At 42.2% G+C, this 13,833-nt stretch overlaps 2 protein-coding genes across 6 annotated transcripts; both read right to left on the bottom strand.

The window, feature by feature from the left end:
* Positions 1–151: 151 nt before the first annotated feature.
* On the bottom strand, positions 152–4,100 carry LOC105382003 (argininosuccinate lyase). Of its 2 annotated transcripts, none has more exons than XM_038117902.2 (8): positions 3,947–4,100; positions 2,965–3,162; positions 2,337–2,561; positions 1,989–2,089; positions 1,560–1,753; positions 1,001–1,344; positions 565–752; positions 152–344 (listed from the first exon to the last, which is right to left on the bottom strand). In XM_038117902.2, exons 1-8 carry the CDS (start codon positions 3,953–3,955, stop codon positions 203–205), a joined length of 1,401 nt encoding a protein of 466 aa, XP_037973830.2. In that variant the 5' UTR covers positions 3,956–4,100; the 3' UTR covers positions 152–202. The 2 variants fall into 2 exon arrangements, with proteins under 2 accessions (XP_037973830.2, XP_037973831.2); XM_038117903.2 differs by having other exon boundaries at positions 2,965–3,195; positions 3,947–4,079.
* A 168-nt stretch (positions 4,101–4,268) lies between these two features.
* LOC105382026 (beta-galactosidase) lies at positions 4,269–13,432 on the bottom strand. Of its 4 annotated transcripts, none has more exons than XM_038117897.2 (13): positions 13,276–13,432; positions 10,354–10,467; positions 9,899–10,056; positions 9,043–9,193; positions 8,763–8,826; positions 8,578–8,672; positions 8,072–8,249; positions 7,557–7,781; positions 7,168–7,286; positions 6,770–7,060; positions 6,515–6,649; positions 6,189–6,395; positions 4,269–5,480 (listed from the first exon to the last, which is right to left on the bottom strand). In XM_038117897.2, exons 2-13 carry the CDS (start codon positions 10,453–10,455, stop codon positions 5,292–5,294), a joined length of 1,914 nt encoding a protein of 637 aa, XP_037973825.2. In that variant the 5' UTR covers positions 10,456–10,467; positions 13,276–13,432; the 3' UTR covers positions 4,269–5,291. The 4 variants fall into 4 exon arrangements, with proteins under 4 accessions (XP_037973825.2, XP_037973829.2, XP_037973828.2 ...); XM_038117901.2 differs by having other exon boundaries at positions 10,354–10,487; positions 13,276–13,424; XM_038117900.2 differs by lacking the exon at positions 13,276–13,432 and adding an exon at positions 13,025–13,170.
* Between the last annotated feature and the right edge of the window lie 401 nt (positions 13,433–13,833).

Below are 13,833 nucleotides of genomic sequence, written 5' to 3'. Positions count from 1 at the left end.
TTATCAATGGCTGTTTTATTAATTATGTAGGAAAATTGCGTTACTCGGTTGATGGTAACTGATTTAGGTACGGGTTCGACACTTTTGTCGATCAATAGTATAAATATTGGAATACCTATGATATGAATAATGATGATTAAAAGGCAGTAGGTACTTCAATATACAACTATATTTCATCAGTTCATCATCATCATCATTAGTTCTATTCCGCTAGCCAGGCTTTGAGCTGTTCTATTTGGTCTTGCACGGCGGCCCGGGCGGTGCCGCCGGCGGTGGTGTACTGCTCCACGCTCGCCTCCCAGCTGAACACTGACCGCAGCTCCTCTTCACTACCAAACTCGGGACTGTAAGCACATGGAATGGTACGGGTAAATGGAATTGTTAAAAAGAAACAATGGTCTTCTAGAGGCATGCAGGTCTGTTTAGGGGCCAGGTTGCAAATTAAGAATTCTGCTCGTGCTCATATAGTTTATTGCAGGTTCTGTATGGCATGATAAATTATATCACGAGCAAAATCGAATGCTGCTGTTCCAACTAGGTACCTATATAGCTAGATAAACATACCAAATAGCGACATATTCTGCATGCGGCATCGCCTGCAGGTCCACCCCGAGCTCCTGGGCCCTGCGCAGCACCGCCCCGACCGTGTGGTGCGCGGCGCGGAACGGCACCCCTCGACGGACCAGCCAGTGCGCCAGGTCCGTGGCCAGCATGCTGGGTTCGAGGCAGCTTAAGGCCTTGTCGCTGTCTACCTGGAAGTGTGGTTTAAATGATTCAAATTATGGAATAGGCAGACGTGGTGTGGTATTCTAGATAGGGTCAACGATTTGGAAAAAGTGGCCATAAATACTGTGTTACAAAGTAGTTTTATATTAACGTAGGGGGGTTATGTGGAAGAGACGTAACACCGAGAATGTAGTGAACAGAGGGACTATCCCGCCCTAAATAACAGTCATAGGCATGCGAATGTAAAAAATAATAATCTGTATATTGGACTCACGCTCATAGTATCGATACAGCCGGATGCAACTTTAATACATTGCATCAGCTTGTCGTATGATCTAAACAGAAGCTCTTTATCGGACTGCAGATCCTTATTGTAGGTGCTCGGTAATCCTTTCAGTACGCAGCTGAAGGCGAAGGCATCTCCCATGAGGAGGCCGGCCGCCCCTCGCACCAGCTCTAGACCGTCAGGGTTGCGCTTCTGTGGCATGAGACTGGAGCCCGTAGAGAATTCATCAGTGAACTTCACGAAACCGAACTCCTGCGTGCTGTAGATGATTAAATCTTCCGCTAATCGGCTCAGGTGAACGCCGCAGAGTGACGCTGTGTTGAGGAATTCAACTGAAACGACAAAGTTTTTAACGTGGTAACGTGGTATTAACTTATAACTAGTTACACATAAATATTTTTTTTTTGACAGCTGATGTAAAAGCGCCTGTCCGATATTGAAGGGCTAGCACGGGGCGCTACTACTCCGTCGCGCTCGCTCTTGAGGCTGCGCGATGCAGTCACGTCTTAAATGCGCCCGTGCTTTCAGATAATGTCTGTCTACATACCCACATGGTCCCGACAAGACACGGCATACATGGAGTTGGGCGTGACGTCCCGGAACCCTAGCCGCTGGGCCAGGCGGCTCCGGTCTATGCCCAGCGCGCAGCCGGCCAGCGCGCCGCTGCCCAGCGGGCTGCGCGAGGCGCGGCCGGTCTGCTCCTTGAGCCGGGCCACGTCGTCGCGCAGGGCCCATATGTGACTGGAATGTGTGGAATAATCGTATCGGTGCAGTAATTTGTAAGTTGGTATGCGTACCGATATAATTTTTAAAACCAAAAAGTGTAATCTGAATTTAATATTGCACTTCCACTTATGAAAATTATGAGAGCCACATTATCTGCCTTTGCAGAATGCTTAGATAGGCGTAAGAACTTACAAGGCATTTGTAAGAAAAGGGCTCATTTTATAGTGATAAGGTACGTATGAAAAAGTACCTAAGTAGAAAGTGGCTCCATCGGATGGGCTGCGCGCGTTGTAGATGCGTGTATCCGGGCGCTATTATATCTATTTCGAGTTCCGCTCGTTTCAGCATCACCTGAAAAGCATAGGAACTAGTAATATAACTCGGTCTACCTTATACAAACGCTTATATCTGTCAAGATAAATATCTACAGAAAAACACAATCCTGCTTGTAATAAACATTTTACTGTCTGAACCATTGAGTAAAGGGAGATACTCATGTGCATAAGTGCACATAGCTCTGGTATATAATCTTTGCATATGCCACCTTTTCTTTTAATACCATTCAGCTACTACACCACAATCCATCCAACAACCATACCGTGATCATATCCTTCAACTCCCGCTGCACCGCCTCCAGTGCGCCCAGCATCCACAGTCTGGTGTCCGTCGCTGATTGGTCGTTGCGACTCCTGGCCGTGTGCAGGCGCAGCGCCGCCGCCCCCGCGTGCGCGCGCAGCCGGCCCTCCACGGCCGAGTGGATGTCCTCCGCGCTGTCGACCAGGCGCCCGTGTCGGGAGAGCTCTGCTTCTAGCTCGGCTTCCACCTGGGATGAGAGAGGTTGGTTATTGTTGGTGCGATAAGGTTTTGGTATTTTAATCCCACACAGAAAATTTATAAAAGTTTTATATTCTCTATATCTGGCCTAGTGTAAGAAATTGATTATTTGGTATCATTATTATTTTTTGGCGGCACTTATAAACTCGTAACTATTATTTATTTATGAGTATGAGAAGAGTCTTATGACATTACCATCATGTGATTCATTATTATTGTTTGTTATCATATCAGATGTTTTGTTTATTAAGCCTCAGTGCAGTGGCCTCTTATCATAATATACGATCGGTCCCTTCTCAGGACTACACGATTAATGTCAGAACCTTCTTTGCATACATCAAATTCTGAGTTTGTCTTCTACTTTAGTCATCTTTAGTATCTAATGAACAAACCTTATCAAGTCCCGTCTGTATATCCCGATGGTCGACGGCAGTGAGGTGGCCACTGGCGTGCAGCTCGGCGGCCCAGGCGCGGCTGCCGCGGAGGTCCTCGCGGTACAGCCGGCAGTCCACCGGCAGCGAGTCGTTGAGGCGGCGCAGCGCCGAGCACGGCTCTTCGGAGAACATGCCGCCCCACAGCTTGTAGCTCTCCTAGGGTTGGAGAAACGTGGTTGGTGCTCGGTGCTTGGAAAGGTTTAAAAGTGTTTCCCAAGTTGAAGAGCGTGGATGAAAAACTTATAAAATTTACCGTGTCGATTTTGATTTCAGCGACGATCGTTGAACGTTGTTAGATAAACTTGAATACGAATCTCTCTCTCAGGAAATACATGAATACGAATCTCTCTCTCAGCCTTCCATAGTCCACTGTTGGACATAGGCCTCTCCTAACGATCGCCACCCCAGACGGTCACCCGCCATCTGCATCCAGCGGCTTCCCGCTACCTTCCGCAGATCAGACCAACGGGTTGGGGGGCGACCGACACGCCGTTTGCCGACACGGGGTCTCCACTCCAGAACCTTTTTACTCCAGCGGTCGTCGGTTCTGCGGGCTACGTGGCCAGCCCATGGCCACTTCATCGTGCTAATCCTTTTGGCTATGTCGGTAACTTTAGTTCTCCTGCGGATTTCTTCATTACGAATCCTATCTCGCAGGGACACGCCTAACATAGCCCTTTCCATAGCACGCTGAGCAACTCTGAGCTTGTGGATAAGCCCTTTGGTGAAGTACCACGTCTCGGCTCCGTAAGTCATCACTGGCAACACGTACTGATTGAAAACTTTTGTTTTGAATACAAATATGCAACGCTAAATAGTTTAAATCCCCGGTAGTGACATAAGTAATCTATTCTTTTTTAGTTTTTTATTTAAAAAAAATATTATATTTATCTAATTAAATTGATTTAATAATCAGGTGAACTTATATTTCTCTACTTACAGTGGCCATTGCTATCACGGGTGTCTCTTCAGAAACGAAACAATAAACTGATGTTTATTATTCGGATAGCGTAATTATCTACACTACAGTAATGTGTACCTTACACAGTACTTGTTATCTACCACTCTCAGAGAAAGGTCAATAGAGAGATCAGTTGACTTCCATATTTACTGTGTATACCTCTATCATCAGCTGATCGAAGTGACTAAGTGCAAGTTTCACCGAAGGTACCAACATACCTAGACGACAAGCTGAAGTTACTTTCTGATTACTTATATAACTATGATGGGAGTCTATAATATTCACAAATGAAACAGATTAGTAAAATTTTAATTTAATCACCTATATTCATTTATTTACAAGAACATAAATACCTACTTAAATCTAACAAAAGTGACTTGTTATCAGCGGCTGTCTCTACTAGAATCGTGCGATCGTGACCGGCGACATGACGGCTAGACATTTTATTGTTTGGTATACGTTGACTACCTTATCAACATCAACGTCTCTCCCAAAGGAAATTTTCTCTGAGAAATTGAACCTCTTGAATGCATCTTTCAGCAGGTTTATGCGGTACGGTCCGTGTACCTACGACAGTCGTCATCGACAGGCATCGAGCCGAGCACTGCTCAAGTTTACTTTACTGGCTAATCTTACAATACTTATTTGTTATTGTTCACGACGAAAACCTAGCATAAAATTAGATTAACATGTATAAGTAATAGTTTTGTATAGCATAGTTCGTAAGTTGTTATACTTTGATGTCATTGGTTAGAGTTAGGTATCTCACCTTATCAGCTATCGGTTGCGTGACCAATTCCAAGTACTTAAGTAGGGTCATTTTGGTACGCAAATTGTCATTCAGGAAACAGAAGAGGAACAATAAAGAACACTGGAAAACCTGAAGGAGACTTTCAAATACAGTCCACCCCCAACAGTTATTGTATTACCTAAACGTACATTATCTATTTAATTATTTATAAAAAAAATATTCGTGAGATCTCACATAAGTAGATAAAAATAAATTCAAATTTTAGACAAGTAGACTGAAAAATCGCACTTAAAAAATTATGTAAAGAATTTTATTTCTTGATCAGATATTTTCACATAGGTATAACAGTTTCTTTTTAAATTACGGGGTCCCAGCTTCAATTACCAATTATTTGTCATCGAAGGTAGTTACACAATAATTTTACTGGCCATGGTGAGATATAAAACGATAGGTCATTTTGACACGTTGAGTGCTCCGTAGTGTTTCTTGTCTATCCGAGAATAGGGGTGTCAATGAATATGAGATATAAAAACGATCGGAATTGACACATTGAGCGCCCCGAACGTTTATTGTCTATCCGAGAATAGGGGTGTCAACGAAGGTGACATCGAGGCCGGGGGCTGCGGCCTCCAGCTCCAGGATCTGTAGTCGGTTGGCGGCGGGCGGCGGCTGTAGCCACACCCCCGGCACGTACAGCGTCACCTGCGGGCCCTCGCGCGGCCAATAGCGGCCCAGGTTGTGCCCGTTGATCCAGATGTAACCCTGTGACAATCAGGTATTTTATTAGTTTAAATATTTTATTGTCGGTGCCGAAACATGGACGCTGACCAAGGAAACTGTGCACCGAATCAGAGTTGCACAGAGAGCTATGGAGCGAGCCATTTCGCTTAGAGACCGTATTCCCAACGTGGTGATCCGCAAAAGGACCAAAGTGTTCGACGTCGGTATGCGGGTCGTCGAACTGAAATGGGAGTGGGCGGGACACTTGGCTCGTCGGGAGGACGGAAGATGGACAAAGGCGGTCACAGAATGGTTGCCTAGAGACGGACGAAGAGCGGTTGGCAGACCACCTGCTAGATGGTCCGATGGCATCTGCAAGGTTGCAGGGAAGCAGTGGACCAGAGCGGCACAGGACCGGAAGGAGGAAATAAGGAGGCCTATACCCAATAGTGGGCGATAGAAGGCTGATGATGATGATGAAAATTAAATGTTATATGTATAACGGCTGGATTTCCGTGGAAGACGATCTCCATAATATTTCGTCTAACAATACCTAGGTCATTTCTGTAGGTTCATGACGATGGAGGTTGCCACTTGCCACAAGCAAAGGGAACGCCGATTTAGCAAGTATATACCTAACTCTAAATTTATCATTGCAGCATTGGCTTTCGCCCTTAGTTCACTGGGTTGAAGTTCAAAACAATTTAGCATCAACATTAATTGAGCTCAATTAGGTAAAGGTTGACCTACCTTTCCCCAGCCGGTAGGGTTCAAGTACGTGTCAAGTAGTTGCGTATTATTGGGCAGGGCGAATGCTCCCTCGTACAACACCGGTCCTCTGTCTGTAGACTCAGGATTGTCGTGTCCAGTCACGTCTACCTTTTCTAGAGGGAAGCCAGTGACTTCCCACGTGCCGTTGAGAACTTTATTCGCCAGCAATACGGAGCTTAGGATACCCTGTGGAGAAACAATTCAAACATATATGTTTATTGCGCTGTTTAATGTTGATTGAGCTCCGTTTATTGCAGTTTAGCCATGCTCTCCTTTAGATAATTACAACATAGTTAAGTAAGTACCTTTTTGTCATGCAGTTTGTCGCCAAAGTTAATCCGGCCTTGGTTTTCAACCAGAAGTGATAGCACCGTGTTGTTCTTAACTACGAGTGGTATCGACAATATGTTGTGCATCCTGCTCAAAATTCCCTTCAACACCTGCAATAGTTAATTAAAAATTACTTTCAGTTTAGTAACATTTCAATTCAATTTAAATCCATTTTATAGGAGTGATATAACTTTAGAGTTATATCTACCTAACTAAATATATCTACTTACACCATTAACATAAACATAGATGCGGTCCCTCGGCTTAGCGATGCTGAGCAACCGCGTGTCCTCCACATCACCACTGTCCGTGTTCATCGTGGTCTCATACAGCACGAGGCCGGCCCTCTGCCGCAGCTGCTCGAAGGTGGGAAGAGAGGAGCCTTCTACCGTCTCCTTCTTGCCCAAAGCTGTGCGGCCTTCGGACGAGAGAAGCTGGAGTTTGGCCACCACTGGCACACTCCCGTAGCCCGCCTTAGTACTGGCTAGAGGCAAGTGTATGTCCTTTACTTGTGGATAGTACTGGAAATGGAATATAATTATGAGATGCATTACTTAAATTCTTCTTAATTTCAGTCGAATTCAATTATGAATTAGTATAGTTACTTAACTAAACTACTTATAAATACCTTTTCAATAGTGCTTCGAATGGCGTAGTACTTCTCTGTGGGATCGCCAGCCTCGGTCAGCGGGGCATCGTAGTCGTAAGATGTTATGTCTGGCTGGTAAGTTGGTCCGTAATTCGCACCTGAAACATGAGTTTGTCATAAAGTTTAGTGAGCTTCGCCTCATAAGGGTTTACGATAAAAAATAGTCTTGTCACTTTCCAAGGTCCACTATACTTCGCAGTTTCCATAAGGTGAAGCCTACTGAGAATTTGTATTACTTATACTCCGTGTTATTGAAAATCAAAAAACTTACTTTGGGAATATAACTTAATTATTTACAAATAGAACCTAATTGGACCTCGCTAGCAACGTTCCATCACCCTCACAAGCCATCACAGAAAAGTACAAACCAGCAGTAAAATCAAAGTTCGTTCCTCCGTGGAACATATAGAAGTTGAAGCTGGCGTTGGTCCTCAGCATATCATCTAGTGTGGCGACGACGGGTGCCGTGGCCACGCGCTGGAAGCCCTCGCCCCAGTGCGTGAGCCAGCCCGGGTAGAACTCCGAGTTCATCAGCGGACCCACCGGCCTGAACTCGCGCAGGTCTTTGAATGCGTTTTTGACGGGGGAGCTAGCTGTTGGACAGTAGACAGTTAAGGGTGTTAAAGTTAGAAAGAACGTTATGACTTTTACAAAGTGCAAAGTGGTTTCATATAACTACCTAAGTACTTGTTTTCTTCAATTTGCGTGTCCGACTAGCACTAGTGTTTGTCACCGTGGTTAAAGGATTATATCGCTGATAAATAGGAAGGTTAAGTATAATTAAGTACCTACTCATCTAATTTAACTTCGGGTTCTCTCTCCGAATCTACTAGAGCACCGCACCAATAGATTAACCAACAACTTCCCAACTCTCTTTACTTACTAACTCCAAAGTCGACGGTAGTGAGCGCCCCGTCCGCGTACCCCCTGGTGAAGAAGTTCCGCGAGAAGCCGTCGGTGGTGTAGAGCAGCGCGTGGTCCCCCACGTGAGAGTGTAGCAGCGCGCGCATCGCGTTCATGTAGGCGTGGTCCGAGCCGTAGCTGCCGTACTCGTTTTCTACCTGGGAGTGGTGGCGGATGGCGTAGTGGTTAGTGACTGATGAGTTTAGGGTCACGGGTTCGATCCTCGGTCGGGGCAGATATTTCATAGTAGACAAAAATTGTTTTCGAGTCCTCTGCAAGACAGGACTTGGCAGGCGGAATGGAGTTAGGTATTACATAACACATACCTAATGTGTTATGTAATAACTCCAATACGCCTGCCAAGTCCTGTCTTGCAGAGGACTATAACGGGCTGTGTTTTTGAGTTCTGTGGATTGCAAATGTGATCGTTTATCTAGAGTCTGAAATGTGTAAAGGAAATGGGAAATAGGAATGTATGGTACAAACCTGAACTAAAATAATTGGTCCGCCATTTCCATACAGAAGTGGCTTCACTTGCTTGAACAGTTCGTTGAACCATATTGTTGATTCGGACATAAATTCTGAAAGTAAAAGAAAAGACGCCTTATATAACGGTTCACCGTTATAAGCTAAAATTATACATAAGTGGAGGTATTTTCATAAAGAGCTACCTGGTTGCAAGGTCCTAAGTTTGATGTCTGGATACTTCCCCATTAACCAGTAGGGTAGTCCACCCTGTAAAAAAAAGATAATTAATCTATATTCAACGTAACTAATTACTGCTAACACTTACATGCAGGATGTAGGTACATAATAGTTTTTAAAATTATGAATAATCAGTATTTAGATAAATGAGAAGTTCAATAAGTTTATCGCGAATTAGCAAAAGTAGTTTAGAACGGCTGCATATCCGAACCGCTTCTCCCCTTACCAAGACGCCTACCTACGTACCAAGTCCCGCTCCGCGCAGATGTAGGGCCCGGGGCGCAGAAGCACCAACAGCCCCTGCTGCTGCGCCAGGCTCACGAAGCGCGCCAGGTCGCGGTCCCCGTCCCAGCGGTACTGGCGCTCCACGCCCTCGTGGAACATCCACTCCACGTAGCTGAGGGTGAAAGGGTGTGGGTATAAACGATGCTGATCTTTAGCTGAGGTTTTAGGACTTATATCTTCATAAATTACTGTGCCTCAGCATAAGATTAAGGCGTCGTCAATTGTGAGTAAATAAGCTTGGCATTCATCACGACCCATCACGTCCCCACTGCTTGGGCATGGTCTCCTTCCAATGAAGGAAGGCATTAGGTTATATAGGTCGGCCTAGTCCACCACACTTCCGTGCAGTGCGGGTTGGTGGGTTGGTGGCAGGCATTTAGTAGTTTAATAGTTACCTACTTAAATACAAAATACTTGGGTAAGTATCTAATTTAAGTATTTACAATTTCTATGAGTATAAAACCGTATCCGTTACGCGTTAGTATACTTATTATGGATAATATAATACCGTGACCGCAAAGCAAGGCATGCAAAAATGAAACAATAGGCTACACATACTTATAATAACTTAGTTAGTTAGGGGATAACTTAGTTACGATATTTAAAAAAAAACATCATCGTCATTTATAAAATGATTAAATTGTGAAACTATAGCGATTAGTTATGATAATATTCATGCCACTAGATAATAGATATTAATATTAGTAAGTAATATGTTATTGATCGAAGATAAACTAGTGGTTACCTATCTTTGCTACTCTCTTACGCAGGACCTCCCACATAGTATTGAATTATAAAGAGCTGTAAATATACTAACGTGGCCACAGCATTCAGACCAGCGGCCTTGACCATGCGCAGGCGGTCGGGCCAGTAGGCGGCGGGGGTCCTGAAGTAGTGGACCTCCCCGGAGCGGATCCGGAACGGCTGACCGTCCAGCATGAAGTCATCGCCCTCTATCGAGATCTTACGGCCGACCTGGAAATAAATCAATGGTTAAAGCTATTATTATTATAGTAAGTTTGTTATGAATCCAACACTTCGTACGACTTCATATAGTATAGTAGATCGCGATTGCCTCCGGCGATCTCTCGCGAAATTTGAATTTAAAGCCTGCCACAAAAAAACTTTAATAAACACTGTTTAATAAGTGTTTAAAACGAAACTTGACAGATTTTGTAGGCGTTCGATAGCACAAAACATCTGTTAAATACTGTCTAAGTTTTTGTGGAAAGGCCCTATGTAAGAATATTATAGTAGTCAACCTAATTTTACCGTGTCAGCCTCGATGACGGTAGGTGTGGAGACGCCCGCACCAGCCAGGACGACCACGCAGCAGGCCGCGGCCAGCGCCACCCAACATGACGGTCTTGACATCTTCACGTCGTGCTGAACCAACAAGATGAGGGCTTAGAATAAGGGACATACATGTATATTTTGTATATAGATCATCGTCTTTATCTTACCAACTGTTCACCTGAAAGGACACTTCTTAGATAGGGAATTATGACTCTCACTGACTGCCCAGTCTAATATAAACTGAATATAAAGTCACTCAGAGAAGTCATTTCGTCATCGTGATGAAAGGATTAGCCAGTCAGCGTAACGTATGGGTACCTATTAGTGATGTAACGAATATTCGCATTCGCATTCGCATTCGCGAATATTCGCACTTTTTTGGATATTCGCATTCGCATTCGCATTCGCAAAATTTTGTGCGAATGTTTTGCGAATATCAGTACTTATTAAAAAAAACTATTTAAAAATAATGGTAGGTTAACAAGATCAAAATCCATTAGTCTATAACCTTTTTATTACAAGTTACCCTCTTAATCACATTTCCAGTCTTACTTTATGATTTGGTATTATTTAAGTATTTACCTACTTTGGGAAATGAAACTTTTGATATCATAGTAAATAGTTTCATAGGACCTAAACATAAATAAACTCTTTAAACAAACAAAAAGCGTATTTTGACATTATGGGTGGTTTGCGGGAAGACCTGATCCTTTCAGGAGGTGATAGCGGAGGGCACAGTCGATTGAACCCTAAGTAATGCATTAACTGTCCGGGGCTTAGCCGTTTCTAAGATGTTTAATATTTAAGTTTTTTTTTAATTTAGTCAAAAAAAATAACTAGCCATATTTTAGTGTTTTTTTTGTTGTTTTGCATAGGTGACACCTTGATAGGCTGGTTAAAGTGGTCAATTGTTTTACTTGGATTAGATAGACACAAAGACACAATACCTCAAAACAAAATTCAATAGGAAAACTAACAAGATTAGCCCATTTTAAAGTTAAAAAAGTGTGATTGTTTTCAGGCCTGTTTACTTTAGTATGGTTGTTTTGGCCACATCTTAATGATACCTAAATCGATTTGATATTGAAATATTTTATTTGAAAGCTTATAAGTTGACAATGGTTTTAAGCTGAAGTGGACAAAAAATTGTCATATGACATTCTTTTTTTTAATTTAACTTATTTGTTTGAACGTTTGGAATATATTTTTAAAAATGTTTAACTATTTTGAGGTATTGTGTCTAATTTTGGTCAAGTAATGCACATTTGATAACTATTTTGAGGTATTGTGTCTAATTTTGGTCAAGTAATGCACATTTGATTGTTTTTATTCGTTTGTGGGGGTGTTGCTTATGCAGGGGAACCGGGAAAGTTATAGAAGTGTAGCTAGTTTTTTTTAATCTCCGGTTTTAAGCTTAAAATTTTGGAAAAAAATAAAAAAAACCTTAAACAGTTTAGAGGTGGCTAAGTTTCGGATGATGCATTGTGGGGTTCGATCGACTGGAAATGTCTTCCTCTATCACCTCTTGCTTTCAAGATATCAAGTAGACCAGATCAAGGGATCGGGTCTGCTTGCCAATAGCCCTGTATTGTCAGAGCAAGACAGCCATAGATTTAAATACGTTTACTTAAATGTTTCGTGTAAGTCGTCCTCAGAAACCGCACACAGTCGCATTGTACCGTAACAGTTACGGAGCTAACTAAAGTGTAACTACTTTAAAAAAAAACTGCGACTAGTATTGGCTAGTCTGATTCGGAATGCGCCTAGAAAGGAACGTACTTCGTTCAGTACGAGACTGCCACCATACCATACAAATGGCACCAAATTTGAACACAAACTGAATATTCGCATTCGCATTCGCATTCGCGAATATCGATATCAGATATTCGCATTCGCGAATGTCCAAAAACACACATTCGTTACATCACTAGTACCTATAGCTACAGCGTCACCTACATATTGCAGCCGACTAGTGTTAATTTTGTACATATCACTGACTTCCTAATTAACATACAATGACCGGAATTAATTTTGTACTATGTTTGTAGAGGTATTTATTACGGGTTATGGTTTTTGTACTTTTTTATAAGATTATCATATGGATTATCTAGTATCCTTCAAATACCGAATTAGGTTAGTAAAACTAACACAAAAAATATTAAGTCGTTTTATAGTCAAACTTATAAAGGTACATTTAATACCCATATACATACTTACGAGCTTCTCAAGGTATTGAGATACTTATTTAGGTACACGACACGTTAATAATTTAATTTCTTATCTATTACTTTAACGACACATCTGGGTTGTGGTCCCATAAGTGTAACTTGATCGTACTTACCTATTACGGGATATTTAAATTTGTTTGTTTGGAATTCGATAGCGCCATCAACTTTAACAATCGCTATCCCTAGGCACAAAGTTAGCAGCCCAACACTTAAGTACAATAAGTATTTATGCAGTTAATTACACAGTTACTTATGTTTAATAATAATTACATTAAATTTAATTACCACTGCATTAGTTACAACAATTAACAATTACATGCCATGTAAACATAAATGATCGTAACATTAAACAATTATTAACTAGTATTACCTATACATAATCAGTGAAGTTCAAGTTTAATTGAACTTGAGACACTCACAGCATAACCGGCCTGTTCGCGAACACTGGTTGTTAATTACTGCGGCTCTCGCGCCGATGACCTGAGAGACCTCCTCTATTCATTAAACACATCGTATGTATCTCACGTAAAAGGTGAGATAATAACAATATGGGTTTCAATCGCGATAAATTATATGTGACTCTTTAACAATGTGCTAAGTACCTAATGTTGTCTCAGGTGCAAACATTGCCATTAAAATTAGTAGCATAAAGATGTATGGATGAACTTACTAGATGTGTGGCGTAAGCGTGTGTTCACTGGGGGTCCCCGTGTGCTACTCGCGGTCTCGCCAGGCTAGTGGCTGTAGTGGCACTATACTGCGACTGCCTCCGGAGTCCAGCCGCACACGTGACCTCTCCCGTTCCGGTCACCTACTACAATGCAAACGAGTTTGAGTAAATATTTTTTTGGTTCTATTTTAAAACAATTGTTTACCTTAATACCTATTAACATTAATGAGCCGCCATGTCGACCTCAAAGACAATTAAATATTTTGGACATCTAATTATAATTACTTTATGTAGGCGAACTAAAACCAGTATTTTAATGTGAATATCTGAGAGAAGTCTTAAGAGATCTTAATCTACTTATTATTACTTGGTTCTTCAATGTGATCTGTGCGGGTTTTTTTATAATACATAATAGATATCATAATTACAGTGATACTATTAATTCATGAAATTAATGTTTGAGGAACTAAAATTTTCAGGAGCCCGGCACCATTAGAAAAGAAACATAAAAGTCATAACAATTGTTTATGGCAGGTAGCGGTTGGCTGTTTTTTCAAT

This window comes from Plutella xylostella, chromosome 10 (genome assembly GCF_932276165.1).
Source record: "Plutella xylostella chromosome 10, ilPluXylo3.1, whole genome shotgun sequence".
Lineage (NCBI taxonomy): Eukaryota > Metazoa > Arthropoda > Insecta > Lepidoptera > Plutellidae > Plutella > Plutella xylostella.
Note: the sequence above shows the minus strand (reverse complement) of the source record. Positions and strands in the feature narration are given on the sequence as shown.